The following is a 17,745-nucleotide window of genomic DNA, read 5'->3' on the forward strand; positions in this document are numbered from 1 at the left end:
TTATGACATATATAACCTACAAATCGATTACTCACTCGAGTAAAAATAAAATCGATATGATGCATTTTAATATTATTATGAATTTGATTATTTAAATTCGAGAACTGATTACAGTTCGAGACACTTTGTGAAGATACCCATACCAAAATGGAAAAAAACCAATAACGTATCATCACGCCTACATCTCCGAAGGGGTATTTAGTAATCAGAATTTCATAATTATTATTTATCTTTGACCTAGGAAACTACCCAATTTCTTATACCATGATATCTAGTAATATCCACTGTTGCCTATAATCCCGAAAGCTTTTTTCTATGACAGAGAATCAGCCTTGGGTTGAAGTTGGGTGCTCGATTGACATAGGTAGCCCCCGTGTCGCATCTACGCCGAAAACTTTTTCTATGCCAGTGAATCAGCCCAAAGAGTAATAATTATAATCAGCTGCAGTCGCCATTCAGTTGTCATTGAGGTTAGACGTGCGTGTGTCCTGGTAAGAGACAGTTTATTATTAATTAATTAACAGTTTGCACAGGACTGAACATGAAAAATAGATTATACAAAAGACAGACGATAAACGTTCCCGTTGTAAAAACACTGTACTTATATAGGTAGTAAGAACACGGGCTTTTCCTTTTCAAATTGTTGTTTCTTGTACCTGTTGTTTTATCAAATCAAATCAAAATCAAATCAAATATACTTTATTGCACACAACATACAAAACAAATCTATAGATATTTATCTGATAGATAGATAGATATAATCTTTATTTAGGTTTAAGACGTTACATAAAGCCTAAAGTTTAGGTAATAAATCTCTTTTTTACATATTTTTTGCGTATTTTTACTGCAGAGAATGTTCCCACTTTGGGAGCAACACATCGCTGTTCACTTTATGTGTAGCAAAAATATCTTCCGGCGGAACGAAAAGCTATTGTGAAGACTGGTGATTCTATTTTCCTTTGCAGTTGCGTTATTTCAAATTCTATTTTAGTTTGGCCTAATCCTATGTTTTTGTTAGGTTAGGTACCTATCACTTCGGAATACATGCAGCGGAAATGAGAGCATTGAGGAGTATACAGGGGGTGTTAGTGACACCGTAACGAATATTAATATCAAGTGGAATTTTCTATCGTAAAAGTGTAGGATTGAAAATAATTTAATAAAATTACATGATGATGATGGTAGGGCTGGCAGAGGAAAGACTTACATTGACCAAATTGGAGATGTCCTTAGAAAAGGTTTAATACGATCTACTCTGAACCGGCGTGTGTGTATGATGTGATTGATGAATGTGGAAGAAGCAAGAGAACCGACGAACGGTTGACCGAGCATTCATCGAACAACTCACATTTCTTGTTAACCGTTCGTCGGTAAAAGAGGGATTCGATACAAAGTTGACTCGGAAGAATGATCGTTCGTTAAAAACATATTAATTCGAAAAATATTTTAGTCGAATAAGCATTCATCGAACTACTGACATTCGAACTAAAGTTACAGACCCAGTTGAATCACCTCAGTATTCGTCACGATGTCACTAATACCCTGTAAGTATAGGATGATTCAGTTTCAATTCACTGGTCTCTTAAATCTACAATAAGTAACGTCAAAAAAAAGGTACCATTTATAACCTTACCGCTACTGTCGCTCTCGCAACGGACTTTACAGCCATTTTAAAAGCTGCCACAGAAACGCTGTTTGAATCATCTTACTACGAATTAAAATAAGTTATATTAATAAAGTCCAATACAGCAACTAGTTTTTCAGCTTCTCACGAAAAATGCTGTCGTCACTTGTTTTTGTTCCCGCGCCAGGAATCGAACTTGCACTTGACAAGTGACATGCAAATAATAATGACTACTTAGCTGTTACCCGCGCCTTTGTTCGCGTGAAGCACTATTATTAAAACTACAGAAGTTTCATGCAGCGACTCCTTTTTATCCTCTTAGGGGTTGAATTTCTCAAAATCCCGTCTTAGTGAGCACCTAAGGCGATTCTCACACTGCCCCGCGTGATGCAGCGTAGCAAACACGCACAGTCTAACACACAGAAAATGCATCCGCATGAACGCGCGTGGATGCATTTTCTGTGTGTTAGACTGTGCGTGTTTTCTATACAAACGGAGATACTTACAAGCAACGGAAGAACACGCTTCCACGCGCTACGTTGCGTCATGCGGGGCAGTGTGAGAATCGCCTAAGTCCTCAAAGTGCTTTGCAGAATTTGAGACTTCTAGCACTTGTAGTTTGTGGTATTTGGCGATGTTCCCGTCAATCAGTGGCATTTCTCTTTTAGGTACTTAACTTCTATCGTGTGGGTTGTGAGGTGAATTACCAACCTCATCAACCCTGGTGTCACGGTTACTATTGAGCTGCCAAAGGCCCACATACACCAGTAAAACTGGAACCAACGGCTTAACGTGCCTTCCGAAACACGGATCGACTTACTTTCGGACAATCAGGTGATCAGCCTGTAATGTCCTAACCAAGCTAGTACTAATCATTATCTCTAATTTAAGAGCCACGCTCTTGTCGGTGTAGCGTTCTCCATGCTACTTTTAGAGAAAAATAGGGCAGTGGTTTCCCTCTTGCCTTATATACGTTAGTGATGTGCCGGATCGTTAAAAATGTATATCCGCGGATACGGATCTGAATACGGATATTTAGTGTAAAGATCCGCGGATACGGATACGGATACGGATCTTTATTTTCTTAAACAAAAAGATTAAAGTTTTAGTTATTTCATTGTTATAAAAGTGATATTATATCTTGCTTTCATTATAAAGATCTATCTATCTAAATGTTTGCAATATAAAGGTGCCATATATTTGATTTTAAGAAATAAAGACAATCTGAATGGAACTTTATAGCCTTTTTATTTAATAATTCTACTTAATCACCTGAAAAAGATCCGTAAAGGATCCGCGTGAAAAGTAACGGACACGGATACGGATACGGATTTTTATTTTATCTCGGATATCCGCGGATACGGATACGGATATTCGGAACATCACTGATACGTATAGATTAGCTGAGTTACTTAAGTATTATTTCTTTCACAGAACAATTTACGACTTGTCCGACGGAAGACCTACACCATTCCAAGAGTCGCATTCATCATTGCCATTCTGTTCACCGTAAAATGTGCGACCAGGACTCCGCCCCGTCTCTTAGCTGCGCAAGAGTGGATGATGATGTTAAAGAAACGTGCCCGGAGGATACTTGTCCTGGTGGATCCAGTTGTATACCCTCGGCTGACTTCGTAAGTTTTCCAACACAATAATTAATGAAATGATTAATAATGAAATTCTGATTACTAAATAAAGACAGGTGACAAAAAATGTTTTATTTTTACTATCTTCTTCTTCTTTGCGAATCGATGGCGATCGATACTTAATTTTTGCTGACCAATAATTGGCCACGCTTACGGCATTGTTAGTGGCTTCGTAAAGGTTTTTAATAGTGCAGGTGTTAGGGCACTTAGGACAGCACAAAAGGTGAGCCATAGTTTGTGGTGATACTCCACACTCGCAATCATCGCAACCATCAACCAGATATCCCCACCTGCAGAGATTATCCTTGCAGCGGCCAACCTGTGTCCGGAGCCTATTTAAAGACTTCCATGTGGGCCACGCTAGATTGCTTCCAGGCGGGAGAATAATGAAATATGTAATTAAAGTTTCTTTAGATTATGGTTAGGTATATTTTTAGTAAATATGTACGATTAGAGTATTTATTACATTAACTTTAGTTTACTTTTAGGTATTTATTTCTTGTTGCACCATTCCGCATCCAAGTAAGTTGTTTGTAAATGTTTGTTTTCTGGTAGTGGTTGCCTGGATGAAATTGCTCTAGAACAATGAGGGCGCCCAAATTGTACTGTATTCATGTGTTATGTCTGATTGTTGAAATTTAGTTCTGTGCATACATACACACATACATAAACTCACGCCCGTAATCCCTAATGGGGTAGGCAGAGCCACAAGTAATCAAAGACAACTTGCAGCCACTGATGATACGATGTCGCAAGCGATGATTTGATGTAAGTACTTAATAATAAGTACGACATTTTGTCACGTTTTTCTATGACGTCACAGGTTGCATTTTCATGGAAATGTATTTATTTATTTATAAAAAGGTACACCAACAGCTTATATAATAAAACATTAAATAAAATAAAAGTTACATCAGGAGTTAGACTGTTACATAAGCCAATTATAGGTGCACACGACATTTGCAGTGTAAGACAACGTAATCGTTTAGGTAGATAACTAAATTAAGTATACAAATACAATTATACAGATAATTAAAAAAAATGTGCTGGAGGTCATCGTCTAGTGGTTAGAGCGTTGGACTTTCGATCTGGAGATCCGGATTCAAATCCCGTTGGTGGCATTGTTGAAATCACTCTGTGAGACTGTCCTTTCTTTGGTAAGGACATTGCAGACTTGAATCATCTGATTGTCCGAAAAAGTAAGATGATTCCGAGGTTCGGAGGGTCGTTGGTCCCGGCTATTAGCCGTTAAAACACCTCCATCAACCCACAGTGGAGCAGAGTGGTGGAGTATGGTCCATACCCTCTCCAGTACCCTCTACAGATTGAGGGGAGGTCTGTGTCCGGCAGTGGGACGTATATAGGCTGTTTATGTTTATGTAATACTTTATCTTTTAATTTATTTTTTAAATTATTTATCTTTTACAGAGCGAAAACATCACTTACAATGAGGATTTACAAAATGAGCCAAATCAAATGAGTGTTTTTTAAGAAAACTCTTTAAATACATCATTCATTCACGCCTGTTTCCTACCGGGGTAAGCAGAGACTATGGAATTCCGTTTGTTTCGATACCTACTGCTGCTGCTTCGGCCACATACAGCTGCCGGTTCAGAGTAGACCAAACCTTTTTATGGACATCCATAACAGGAAGGAGGTTCGGAGAGACTCCATTCCATCTACGGACAACTAGGAATCTTCGGGCATTTGATCCTTATGTTGTGGATATACCACTTAGCCATAAAGCCAGCCAATCAGCTCGCGACACCAACACTTCAGGACCCCGATACCGACCCCGCCGGTGTGGTCAACGATTTCCCTCAATCAGCGCTTATTGCTCGAGCGATTAATTCTTTCCAATATTCTTCCTCTCAGACGACGCTCTGAACCGAGGTCCGCGCCCAACTGGGCACTCTCAGGCCTGTTGTCTTTGTGCCGGGTGAGAGCCTTCAGCGCTCCCCATTTGTCCAGCCAAGTAGTTAATTAGAGCCGATATTGAGCTGAGTTCGATGAAGAGCCGAGGAAGGTTGGAGTTAAAATCTTAGAATATCATATTCCTATATTATTATAGTTTTAGTGTTAATATTGTTATTTGGTATAAATACATTAAATTATCTACTGTATTTATGATAGTAAGTAAGTATTCACGTACGTCCAAAGATAATGTTTAAGATTGTAGTAAAATAAAATTATTTTACATAAACCACCTACTTATATTATTTTGTTTCATTGTCTCAAATTAGCAACCTATCCTAAGTACGCCGGTACAGTAAAGTCACAGAATTCATACGATAGGTACCCAGAGGTGGGCAATTGGGCATACATATACATAAATGCCTATATTATACGTCCCACTGCTGGGCACAGGCGTCCCCTCAATCAACCGGAGGGGGTATGGAGCATACTCCACCACGCTGCTCCACTGCGGGTTGGTGGAGGTGTTTTTACGGCTAATAGCCAGGACCAACGGTTTAACGTGCCCTCCGAAGCACGGAATCATCTTACTTTTTCGGACAATTAGGTGATTCAAGCCTGAAAAGTCCTTACTAAACAAAGGGCAGTCTCACAAAGTGATTTCGACGATGTCCCCATGTGGAATCGAACCCGGACCTCCAGATCGTGAGCCTAACGCTCTAACCACTAGACCTTGGAGGCTGTTAGACCATGGAGAGGTGGGCGCTGACCCAAAATTAGTCGGCGGCGGCGCGCCGGGGTTTTAGAGTCGGCGGCGCCGGAGCATCAGCGGCGTGAGCTCGTAGTATTTTTCACATGTTGTATAAATGTTATTCAAATCTTTGTATAACTTTGTACAAGTAAAGTTAATAATCACGTTTAAAAATATTTTCGCGGGAACCCTATGATTTTCCGGGGTAAAAACAGTCTGTCGCACTGTCCCGCGAGATCGGGATTGCATTCCGTAATAGTAGCTCTATGTAGATGGATTGATGGCGTAGGTGGCTGACATTGGCTGGAGGAGGAAAGCCGAGGACCGAGTCACGAGCATTAATATGTATACATTTTGGTACCATGTCACATTATTTTTTTTGACAAATTGAACTGTAAGTCTCATAATCAGCCCATTAACGTCCCCACTGCTGGGGCACGGGCCTTCTCTATGGAGGGATAGGGAGATCGGGCCTTAAACCATCACGCGGGCCCAGTGCGGATTGATAGTTATTAACGACTGCTAATAAAGCCGGGACCAACGGCTTAACGTGCCTTCCGAACTTTTTTTTTGTGGTCACCCATCCTATGACCGGCCTTTGCGAAAGTTGCTTAACTTCAACAATCGCAGACCGAGCGCGTTTACCGCTGCGCCACCGAGCTCCTCTCTGCACTGTAAGTCTCACTAAATGTCAAATATGTTAGTGCGACAGAATCCTAAAGTGGGTACATTATACTTATTGCTCATGACTGTACCATAGGGAAGGTTTTTGTCCATTATTGGACGGCCGTGGGCTGTTGATAATGTTGAAAGGCACTGATTCCCATACACAGTCATTAGAATAGGCGAACATTGAGACAGGGACCTATCTTCATACAACAGCCCGGAAACTCCATACAAAAACATCGTTGTGAGTGTGCCGTCGTGCCGGAGAGTGTCCTTTTTATACGTAGTGTTATAGTTTAGGGACGTCGTAAGACCCCGATACCGACCCCGCCGGCGTGGTCGATGACTTCCCTCAATCAGCGCTTATCGCTATCGACCCACTAGGGTCGATTAATTCTTTCAAATATTTTACCTCTCAGACGATGCCCTGAGCCGAGTTTCGCGCCCAACTGGGCACCCTCAGGTCTGTTGTCTTAAACGTTGTGAGAGTGCGTCTTCAGCGCTCCCCATTTGTCCGGCCAAATAGTTAATGCCATCTGCGGCAAATCTACAATAAGTCACGACAAAAAAAGTTATCAATTTCATTAACATAGTTGGCTTGATCATTATAGACTTGATCATTATAGACGGCGATATGTTTTACCACCATAAAATCCATGAAATGAGGGACTGTCCATGATACGTCCCTCAAAAAAAATATATATAGCGTTTAAGCCTAACGTTAGAATTCAAAGAAATTCATTAATCAATATGATCAGAAAAATCGGGTGGCGATTTTCGATTAAATCACGCATAATTTCTTATTAGCATTTTTATAAGGCATTTAAGTTAGTATAAATAGTGGGACGTCGACTAGACCTGTACATTCGCGAAAGACTATTAGAAACCTCATCATGTCTTATCCACTCAAGATCATTTTATTAATCGCTGTGATTACGTAAGTACAATGCGCCTAAGGCTCTTAGCATGGCAATGACATTGGAGATGACCATTGCTTTTATTATTTATCAGGCGCTTTTTTATTTGTGTTAATTGTTAATTTGTTGTTAACGATATTATCATGCTCCTGTTGTTGTTTTGTTTAATTGAACTTTTGGTCGGTATGTTGGTAGTAAAGATAATAATTAATAGTTACTTAACATTAAATCGATACTATTTTGCTTGCTTTTAAACTTTACGTTAATTTGCTATTTTATTTATTTAGAATTTTAGTAAAATATACTACTTACCTAGGAAATAACATCTACCTACATAGATACGATTATATAGATACTAGTTTTATTCGTTTGTACTTATATACACAGACGCGTAAATATAAAAAATACAGTAAATTAAATACCTGTTAGATTTTTATTACCAAAAAATAATTGTAATCAGAGGAGGCGCTGAATGTTAAAATAAGTTTTGATTGGTTACTTTCATCGTATTTCCATTAGGCAAGGTTGGTACACTTACCATAAAAATACATGAATAGGGTTTGGTATTCATAATGGGAAATAGAAACTTCTATTTCTATTTCATAATGGGACCTCATAAAGTTATTACTTAGCCCAAACTGTCTTTATATCGCCCCTTTAAGGATATTTTAAGGGTTGTATGTTCTGAACCCTAATGGACGTAAATACGTAATAGAATTTTATTTTTTATTTTACAGAACTTCATTTGAGTCAACAGACGCAAGGTATCTGTTAAAACCTGACAAATTTCTCGACCACAGTATAAACCACAGATTTATATTGAAAAAACTACTGCCCAAATATTACGATATGTATCGTATTAGAGCCAATGCTCAATATTGTGGTGATATGAATGATGTAAATATAGAATTGACGAAGAGTTTGGACCAAAGAGATGGCAGAAGGGCAGGTTTTGAGAAACGAGACATTTATGATGTAGTTGAAACGTCATCAAATGACACTATACCACCAGGCTCTGGACGAGTCCAGGATCTGCACCAATCAAAAAGTCATTTTAATGACATCGTTACACCCATAGATAAGCCTAAAGGGGAAAGAAGGGAAGTGAACTGGGATTACATTTACCGGGTAAGTTTTAATTACCTACTACTTAACTTAAAAATATAAAATGTCACTAATTATGTCACATTAAAAAAAACCATCAGAAGGTCTAAAAAGACCACATAAAGCGATTAATCAAAAAAGCAAAATATTGTAACGAAAAATACTGAAACGTTCCCAAAGTAGGAACGTAGTCACGTTCGTGACTCTCAATACGTTGAAATCGCAGCGTTACGTCGACGCAACTGATCGGCAACGCCAGTGTGACATCTCATTAATAACTGAGATTAATGAAATAGGTCACCATTATCTGACTCTGCCACTGACATTGTGTAAAAGACTTTACGATATTGAGCCATCGAGCAATGTTATTGTTTATTCTTTGTTATTGGCAGGTTCTTATCAAAACGTCTGTCGTAAATAAACGGATTTTCCGCGAAACAAATTATTTATTTTGTAGAAAGACATAACATCCTGGGTTGTTCTTGGGAATTACAAAAAGTCCCCACCATCGGAACCCCCCTTCATCTTTGTGCATTGAGCTCAAAGATTCCCAAATGCAGAAGTCATCTATTACGAGTAAAACAGTAGACTTATTGTAAGTTTGCTACTTGGCCGGACTAATGGGGAACGCTGGAAGCACTCGCTGGGAAAAAGGAGATTGACTAAAAGTGGTCCAAATGGCTACCACTGACGGTACCTATATAGCTGAATTGGTCATTAAATACTAAGTAATTGTTACCACGACCTGTAATGTTTATAAAATTTAAAGAAGAATGATGAAGATGAAGAAGAAAGTGGATGGATGAAGAAATAAATAAAATGTAAGCCATGGGTTTACTCGAATTTATTAATTACTAAGAAAACCAAAGTTACACAAAAATATAAATAGGTATTTGGAACTTTTAAATCCTAAGGGTACATTCCAGGTATTCAAGGCCACTGGTCATTCGTTAAGCATTAAAAAATAATATGAAAAGTGTCATAAAAACCTCCCTAGCTCGTTTGATAGCGACGGCAGAAAGGAAGCTGAGCCGACCAGGAGCAGCTACCAATAAGCTGTACAGAACAGCTGTACAAAACACCCGTACTTGACACGCCGTACTGAACACTCGTACAGCCCGTATAAAAAAAACACCTTCACAAAACAGCCATCCCAAAACACCTCCTGCGGACAAAACGCACAGGGGTAAATTAAACCTCTAGGGGCGGAGGCACAACCTAACTAACTCCCCAAAATCGTATAAAAAGACTCACCTGTCGGAGGTCGAGAAGCCACGTATGCGGCCAATGTACGATGACGTCGATGCCACGACGCTGGGACAAAATGGCGGAGCAACGTGTCCACGCCACGGACACCAAAACCACACCTATTCGGAACAAATCGCACATTAGAATCCTGACCGCAAACACTAACACTCACGAGTCACGACAGATGACAGAAATGTATAACTTACCAGAATAAAAATTTACGAAGATTTGGCGGCGCGTGCGACGGAGTTGCGGGCCACCGGTCACACGCTTATAAACCGCCTAAAAGAAAAACAATGACAACATATATCGACACTGATAATTACGATTAAAATGCTATAACGCATTATAAAGACAAATTCTCACCCGAAATTCACACTAAAAATCGAAGGTGTGGACACACCCGCTCGGCGGAGCGCTGTCTGGGGAATGCGGCAGCTCGCAGGCGCAGGACTATATAAATCGCCCAATTCAACGCCTACGTCACGGACAAAGCCAGTACAACCTCAATCGTCCGTAAGATGACGCCGCCGTCGCACACCCAAAATGCAACTTATTAACAAATCCAAGGACAGGAGACTGACTGAAAATTCCCGATGTGTACTAAATATTGACACCAACATTCTTCAGCAGCCACCTGACAAGGGACTCCAAGATATAGCCTTCCGTATAATATCGGCACACGCCATCTTCCGGTTACTGGTGGAAAGTCGCCAACTGCGGAGCCCAACGATAGCAAGTCGATGCTCCCTGACCTTACATCGAACAAGACGAGATGGCGCTGTGTTCAATACTACACAAAAAAGCTATAAAACGGATCCCCTGTAAGGCCTCTGCCTCGAATTTTGCGGGCAGCGGGGCGGCGGCGGCGGCGGCGCGGGAGCGGCAGGATCTTATGCGTATCGTCAAATGGACCGGGTCTCGAAAACAGCGGCGCGGGGGCGGGCAACGAGCGGTGCACTCCAGTCGAGCGGTGACCGTTGCGCGTCTGCATTGTAGTATAGTGTTGTACTTTTTTTTCGTGACGTAGGTATCAAAATGTCCTCGGACGTGCAAGAGCAAATTATTTCGGCAATCTTTGAGAGGAGACCCATATGGAACAGCAAAGATGTGAACCATAAAAATAGAAGAATAATTAATCGTTTATGGGAAGAAATAAAAAACGCCGTTGTCGCCGATTTTCAGACATTTCGTTTGCGAATGTCGACAACACAACCACGAACACAACACTACACCGCTACAGTGCCGCGCGATCTGCCCGCTGGTTTCGAGAACAGGTATGCGTTGCCCGCCCCTCTCCCGCGCCGCCGCCGCTGCCGCTCCGCTGCCCGCAAAATTCGAGACCGAGGCCTAACTAATCCGGAGGCTGAAAGAAACGGCACTACAGACCGCATACAAAAATATGCTGTCAGTAAAATGTTACGGCTATTGGAAAAAGGCGTTTGAACGAAGACTCCCTGATCGCGTTTTTTTGTAACTTTTTCTTTCTATTTATCTGATGTCTGGAAATAACAAACTCGTTGATACGTCGTGTTTAGAGGCCTTAATAAATAATAAATGATTATGAATTATTCATTTTCAGGACGATGAGAAATAAAGCAACGATGACGAGTATTAAACTGACCGACCAATAAAAAAATGAGGCGCAAATTTAAGCAGCATTAAATTTTCACGAGGCGCAAAATGCTTCGTATCTTATTAGGGATATTATACAAACCTAACTAACAAGTATTTTATAACATAAAATCTCAAGATCAAAAGTTTGAGAATAAAAAGAAGTCATTTTGTCGTTAAATGTTATACTATAATAATATTATTGTACCTAATGGCAGTATTACTAATATTAATATTTGATGGAAGATTAAAAAAATCTGCATAATAATACATTAATGAACCAAAGACTATTTATTGCTTATTATAATTAAATATAAGGATTATTGGCCTGAGTTTATGCGTTTAATATGGACCAACAAATCCTCCAGTTTAGTACGAGTGTTTATTCTTAATAAAATACAGATTTTTTTTCAATATCTCATGTATTATTCATAAACATTATATTAAGTATACACTTGCCTCAATACACAGCTGTACATTTGTCACTAAGTAAGTATTTAGATTGGTTATTTTACAATGTCCAGAACCTGTCTTCAGTGTTTTGCCTTTATGCTCTTGAATTTCGGAGAGAAACGCCTTCTTCTCACTTCGTTAGTTTCCTGGGAAAAGAAAGAAGATGAATATTTATTTATTAAGTAATTAAACTTTGGAATTCTATCTTTATACCTACTAAGTACTTTCTTCTTCTATCATGTGGGTTGTGAGGTGGATTACCAACCCCATCAACCGTGGTGTCAGGGTTACTATTGAGCCGCCAATGCCCCTGACATGGCAAATGTAACGACTACTTACTTACGAGTACATCAGTAAGTAGTAACCAGGACCAACAGCTTAACGTGCCTTCCGAAGCAGGGATCATCTTGCTTTCGGACAATCATGTGATCATCCTGTAATGTCCTAACCAAGCTACGTACTTTTAATTCACACGTGTGTTGGGTATCAGCGGATTCCCATACAAGTCAACGTTACCTTGCCGATCGCTTCACTGCGCGGTGTCGTGTCGTTTGAGAATCGTCTAAAAGGATGGCACAGACAATAAAATTACTCAATATCAATAACTTTATAGCCATTACAATTATAAAGATATGATCAATTGTGGCGGGTGTCTATTATTATTAGATTAAGTAGGTATGTCATTCCGTAGTTATGATATGAGTCATAACATAAACTTCTAGTTTAGACGCGCAATAATAACCTCGACACTAGGGTTGGTGAGGTCCATCATCGGATTTTCATGTCGACCTAGGTAAGTGAACATTTTATTTTACCTCATTAGTAACAGTTCTAAGGTCGCCTTTTGGTGGGCCGTATTCAGTGAAACCAGGGGGTCCGTACTCTAGGAAGCCCTCAGGTGCCTGTGGTACAGATCTAGAAATAAGAATAAAAGTTATTATAATAAACATTATTCATTAATTTTATTGTTGAGCTACTTCCGTTACCGTTTTCGTAACATTAACAAATAAAAAAGATGAATGAAATTGATTTATTAGTTACAAGCGATATATAGATTTTTTTATTATACCTACTTATATATTATAAGATTTGAGATGTTGTGTTTACATGTGCAATAAAACGTTTTTGTGTCACATTGTATTCTATTTCGTTAGTCAATACACGATGTTAATATAAATATTAGTGTGATAATAATGTTCGACTATCCATATAAATAATTATTGAAAACTCTGGTAAATGGGTTTGCTGGTTAGTAGTTGAAATACATCCTCCAAGCAGCTATGAAGCAGCGTATTGTGATCCATACCTGTGGTTGAGGTATGGATAAGATATTAAGTAATCTGTGGTTATCTATTGATCATATGAGTCATTTTGTCCGTAAATCACAAACAATTTAGATACTAAACTTGTTCTTTCCCACGAATGCACTATGCGCACTTTCGTGAGTGAACTCAGTGATATATGAATCACAGTTTTATGAGTAAGTGTCATATGCGACACTTGACTAATAATATCGTGATTCACCAATGCAACAATGCATGCTGTTCATCTTAATACTAAATTATACGTCCAACTTTTGGAATTTTACTGGAATATCAGTACTGTAAAATCCAACAGAGGGTTTGTATCTGTCTTTTTATCGTGATGGACAATTGTTATTGGCAATAGGCTGAGCCTTGTCACCATAAGGTTCATCGTATCCATCTTAGGACTTTGTATCAACAGTGACCGCAAGTTGTCTATGATTAATTGTGACTCTGCCCACCCCATTAGGCATTGCGGGCGAGAGTTTATGTATGTATTATATTATTTATTATATTATTCTTACCCAGAGCTTTCCTGGGCAGTTTTAGCCTCGGTTACTTCTTGGACTGCTTGTACCTGTAACAAAAAATATTTAGGTTTATGTTTGAATAATTATGTCATAGTAAACATAAAAAAGCAGTACAACGAACCTGCTGTGCTTTGATTTCGTTCTCCAAGTTAACCAGCGCTTCAGCAATATTCTTAACACCTTGTTCTACTACCTTCACTTCCGCCACTTCTTCTCTCTGTTCTACAGCGACAATGTTACTGTTGGCATTCTCTGTCTCTTGTTGAGCTGCCTCATATTGTTGAGTTACTTCCTCATTTTGAGTAATTTCAACATTCTCCTGAACAACTTCAACATTCTCCTGAGCAACTTCAACATTCTCCTGGCTTACTTCCAAGTTTTGAGTTACTTCAGAATTTTCTTGTTGAGTTATCTCAGCAAGTTTCTCTGTAGATTCTTCTTCTTGACCGGCGATGGAGCTCTCTGTTTGAGTTTCAACGTCAAGAGACCTGCCCTGGATGAGCTCTTCACTTTGAGTTGTCTGTTCTTCGGCTGTGTTTTGGAATTCAGTCGCCGTTTCTTCAACTGCTTGGATTTGCTCGGAGATTGCTGAGAGCAAATTTAAATTACGTCAGTGGAATATTTAAAGATAATTTTAAATATAAAGGATTTTAAGATTTATGCACACGATATATTATTTTGCTTATATCTTTCTTTTCAGACTTTTGAAGCTATTAATTTATTGGAGATGATGAATCTTGGTATTGTTGGTCAAAAGTTTATTACGGGATTATGTCAAATTATTTTTTCTATTCCAATGTGATGGACCAATTATTGAGCGAAGGGCTGATGGAGTGACACTCTACACTTAGATCCCGGTCAAAGAGTTAATGCCATCCGGCCAAGCCAGTATCAAGCCAATAATTTCGGCAAATCTACAATAAGTCACGTTAAAAAAAGGGCGTGACAAAAACGGTTCATTACAACATAATTTTAGGAGTTTGTCTGGTTTTAGTTTCTTATAAAGGTGTTATCTGTGTTACCTTCCTGATTAACTTGAGCAGCCTCTTCTTCATTAAACTTGGCTTGGATAACGAGGAAGGCCTGCTCGGTGACCGGGTCTGGTAGGGCTTGCTGGGTGATGTCTTGAGACACCTCCTGGACTGCTTGGGTTACTTCCACCTGGGGAGATACGGGATAATACTTATTATTATTTTTATTAATAATCAAGATGTGACTGAAACTTAGTTGGTACGGAGTGGGTGTCTCCATATAGTAAGCCTACCCCTTCGAAGATACAGGTTATGTATGTTTTAAGTGGGCTCATGACTGTACCTCCTAATTTGGATCTAAATTGGTGATAATTTACTGGTTTGAGTCGTATAAAAGGTTACTTTCCCAGTAACAAATATCAGTGTGATTAAATATATTTAATACCTTAGGAGGACCGTATTCACGAAGAGCTTCGGATCCTGAAGACTCCTCTTGGACTGGTACATCCTTTAAAGGAATGGCTGCTGGCTTCTGAGTAAAAAACAAGATATTATCTAAATGGTATTTACATAAAGGATAACAAAATATTTTTTTTTCTTACAAACCTTAACACAGAAAAGTATTTCGTTAAAAAAAAATCATTCGTTCGTCAATTTATTTATTTTTTAATTTATTTCTTTTTATTTGGATTTGTAATTTCTACTCTTTTTTATTATCTACTGGTTACTCGAACAGAGTTAGACCCATTATGGTGTGATTTATCTAAGTTTATATTTACCTGGACTTCGTTAGGAAGATAGAAGGCAGGTCCGGTGGGTCTCCACCCACTGGGCAGGTATGGCCCCGAGCCCAAGGCAGAGGAGGAAGCAATGACGGCCAAGATCACCAAAGCGAGGACCTGAAGGAACAATTTTGTCATACAATAATAACCATTTACTACACGCTACAATAGAGTTTTTCAGTTTTCAACTAGTCAAATCAGTCTAAATCAACCAAAGCACGAAATTACGATAGAATTTGTATGAAAAAGCAACCTGTGACGTCAAGAAAAACGTGACAAAATGTCGCACTTTTTATTACATTTTTCTTTATTAAAATTCATAAATAAGTTAAATAGAAAAAAGATAACGCTTTTTGTCACGTTTTCAAAATTTCATAATTTATCTTTGACCTAAGGAACTACTCATTTGTCCGGCCAAGTAGTTAATGTCATCTGCGGTAAATCTACAATAAGTCACGTCAAAATAATATACCCGATACAAAGGCCTATACAATAAATATCATAATCTGAGTAGGTACGAGTACCAATAAAATACCTCATATTACATTACACTTGCATTTTAAAAATCATACAATTAATTTAAAGAGGATTAACTGTTAAGTACCTTGATAAAATATTTGCACTTAATCTTTAATGCTATCTTGAATTATAAAGTTAAATAAGTAAACATTCTTTATAAAGAATAAGAGTTATCATTCGGGGGCGCCAAATATAAATATTTAGAGGGGGCGCTAAATATAGTTTAAAGCGCTTCCTGTAAATAATCTGATGGAACTTTGTTAAGGTTTCATTTAAAGAAAATTATAATTTTAAATATTAAAACTAATGGCAAAAATAATTTGTTTAGTTGGTAAATTTTATAAAGCGTTGTCACCAAAAATAGTTTTTACACCGAATCACTTTTGTTTTTTTTTTCACTATAATAAGAATTAATTATTATTATTACCTTCATCTTGACTGATGATTTGAGATCTTTGGAAGTTGAAGACAACTGATGCCTTAGCCTAAATTCGCTCCCATTTTATACGTAAAATTCTTTGTTCTTGAAAAAAATCTTCAAACAAATCAAGGCAAAACTAATATTTGTACTAAAAATAATTGGTGTATATTCTATTGCCTAGCGCGAAGACCCATACTTTACTTAGAAACTCTATGGTAGTTGAGAGACTTGGATGGATTCCAAGAAACTAATTAGTTTGGATGGTGCAATTTTTAATGCGAATTCTTTGTCGATCTTTTTGACATATTTCTCGTGAAGGCTAAAAATAATCATTCGCGCGTTAACCGCTGCGCCACCGAGCTCCTCGATTTCACACAGACGTACATACAACGAATGCCATTTGTCTGGCCAAGTAGTAACGTGTACAGAATACCATCCGTCCGAAACAAATAATAAAGCAAGTGACTTTAAAAAAGCCTAAAACTTAAAATTAGGACACTCTATAAGTGTCTTTATTTCCTTTTTTTTTGACGTGACTTATAGATTTAGCCCAAATTTTAGCCAATAAAAATAATATAAATTAAATACTACTTGGCCAGACAAATGGGGAACGCCGAGGGCTCTCACCTTTTTTTTTTACAAGTACGGAAATCGATTAAATCTAGTTAGGTATATTTTAAGAGATGAACTCATCTCATATTTATTTAGGTTAAAAGTCCTGTTGTGCTCAAATATTGGCCAATTTTACGCTCTTGAGAATGATTGTTTGATAAAATCATGTCGTGTGACATAAGGACTTAAAAAAAATACAAGACAGGTTCTCACGAATATTTACCTTATGTCATGGAGCTCGTATAACAAATAGACAACCAATCTCTGTGAATAAGTGTCACGAACCCGAGCGACGGATATTGCACTTTATTTGAACAGTTTTTTTTTTACATGACTTATTGTAGATTTGCCGCACATGGCATTAACTACTTGGCTGAACAAATGGGGAGCGCTGAAGGCTCTCACCCGGTACAACGTTTAAGACAACAGGCCTGAGGGTGCCCAGTTGAGCGCGAACCTCGGCTCAGGGCGTCGTCTGAGAGGAAAAATATTTGAAAGAAGTAATCGACCCTTTGAGGAAACAAACTTACACTATACACAACTTAATTGTGCTGATTCCAGTACACACAATCTAATTTTATTTTAAGTTATAGAAGGGGACGGGTAATCGACAGGCATAGCATTTATGGAACACACGTCAATTTTAGGCACAAATCTAAAATAACCCTC

General features: G+C 38.5%; 2 protein-coding genes and 1 long non-coding RNA gene across 3 annotated transcripts; 2 read left to right on the forward strand and 1 right to left on the reverse strand.

Moving 5' to 3' along the window:
- Positions 1 to 356: 356 nt before the first annotated feature.
- LOC126378232 (uncharacterized) lies at positions 357 to 5,477 on the forward strand. Its single transcript, XR_007568047.1, has 3 exons — positions 357 to 491; positions 3,059 to 3,258; positions 4,699 to 5,477. It is a non-coding gene; the product is annotated as an uncharacterized LOC126378232 (long non-coding RNA).
- Positions 5,478 to 7,485: 2,008 nt separating this feature from the next.
- Positions 7,486 to 11,723, forward strand: LOC126378208 (uncharacterized). Its single transcript, XM_050026429.1, has 3 exons — positions 7,486 to 7,538; positions 8,256 to 8,646; positions 11,453 to 11,723. Exons 1-3 carry the CDS (start codon positions 7,495 to 7,497, stop codon positions 11,465 to 11,467), a joined length of 450 nt encoding a protein of 149 aa, XP_049882386.1. The 5' UTR covers positions 7,486 to 7,494; the 3' UTR covers positions 11,468 to 11,723.
- A 184-nt stretch (positions 11,724 to 11,907) lies between these two features.
- On the reverse strand, positions 11,908 to 16,505 carry LOC126378207 (uncharacterized). The gene is made up of 8 exons (XM_050026428.1): positions 16,471 to 16,505; positions 15,522 to 15,641; positions 15,188 to 15,274; positions 14,794 to 14,932; positions 13,893 to 14,359; positions 13,766 to 13,818; positions 12,753 to 12,852; positions 11,908 to 12,083 (listed from the first exon to the last, which is right to left on the reverse strand). The coding sequence occupies exons 1-8, from the start codon at positions 16,474 to 16,476 to the stop codon at positions 12,018 to 12,020; spliced, it is 1,038 nt and encodes a 345-aa protein (XP_049882385.1). The 5' UTR covers positions 16,477 to 16,505; the 3' UTR covers positions 11,908 to 12,017.
- Between the last annotated feature and the right edge of the window lie 1,240 nt (positions 16,506 to 17,745).

Source organism: Pectinophora gossypiella, chromosome 25, assembly GCF_024362695.1.
Source record: "Pectinophora gossypiella chromosome 25, ilPecGoss1.1, whole genome shotgun sequence".
In the NCBI taxonomy this organism is placed as follows: domain Eukaryota; kingdom Metazoa; phylum Arthropoda; class Insecta; order Lepidoptera; family Gelechiidae; genus Pectinophora; species Pectinophora gossypiella.

What these genes read in the sequence shown, in the direction of transcription:
- LOC126378207 (XM_050026428.1), bottom strand. An exon ending in GTGAATACGGTCCTCCTAAG is followed by an intron (nt 14,933 to 15,187) that starts GTATTAAATATA and finishes GTATCTCCCCAG; the next exon opens with GTGGAAGTAACCCAAGCAGT. An exon ending in TGCTCAAGTTAATCAGGAAG is followed by an intron (nt 14,360 to 14,793) that starts GTAACACAGATA and finishes ATTTGCTCTCAG; the next exon opens with CAATCTCCGAGCAAATCCAA.
- LOC126378208 (XM_050026429.1), top strand. Translation starts at nt 7,495, where the DNA reads ATGTCTTATCCACTCAAGATCATTTTATTAATCGCTGTGATTAC. An exon ending in TTATTAATCGCTGTGATTAC is followed by an intron (nt 7,539 to 8,255) that starts GTAAGTACAATG and finishes TTTATTTTACAG; the next exon opens with AACTTCATTTGAGTCAACAG.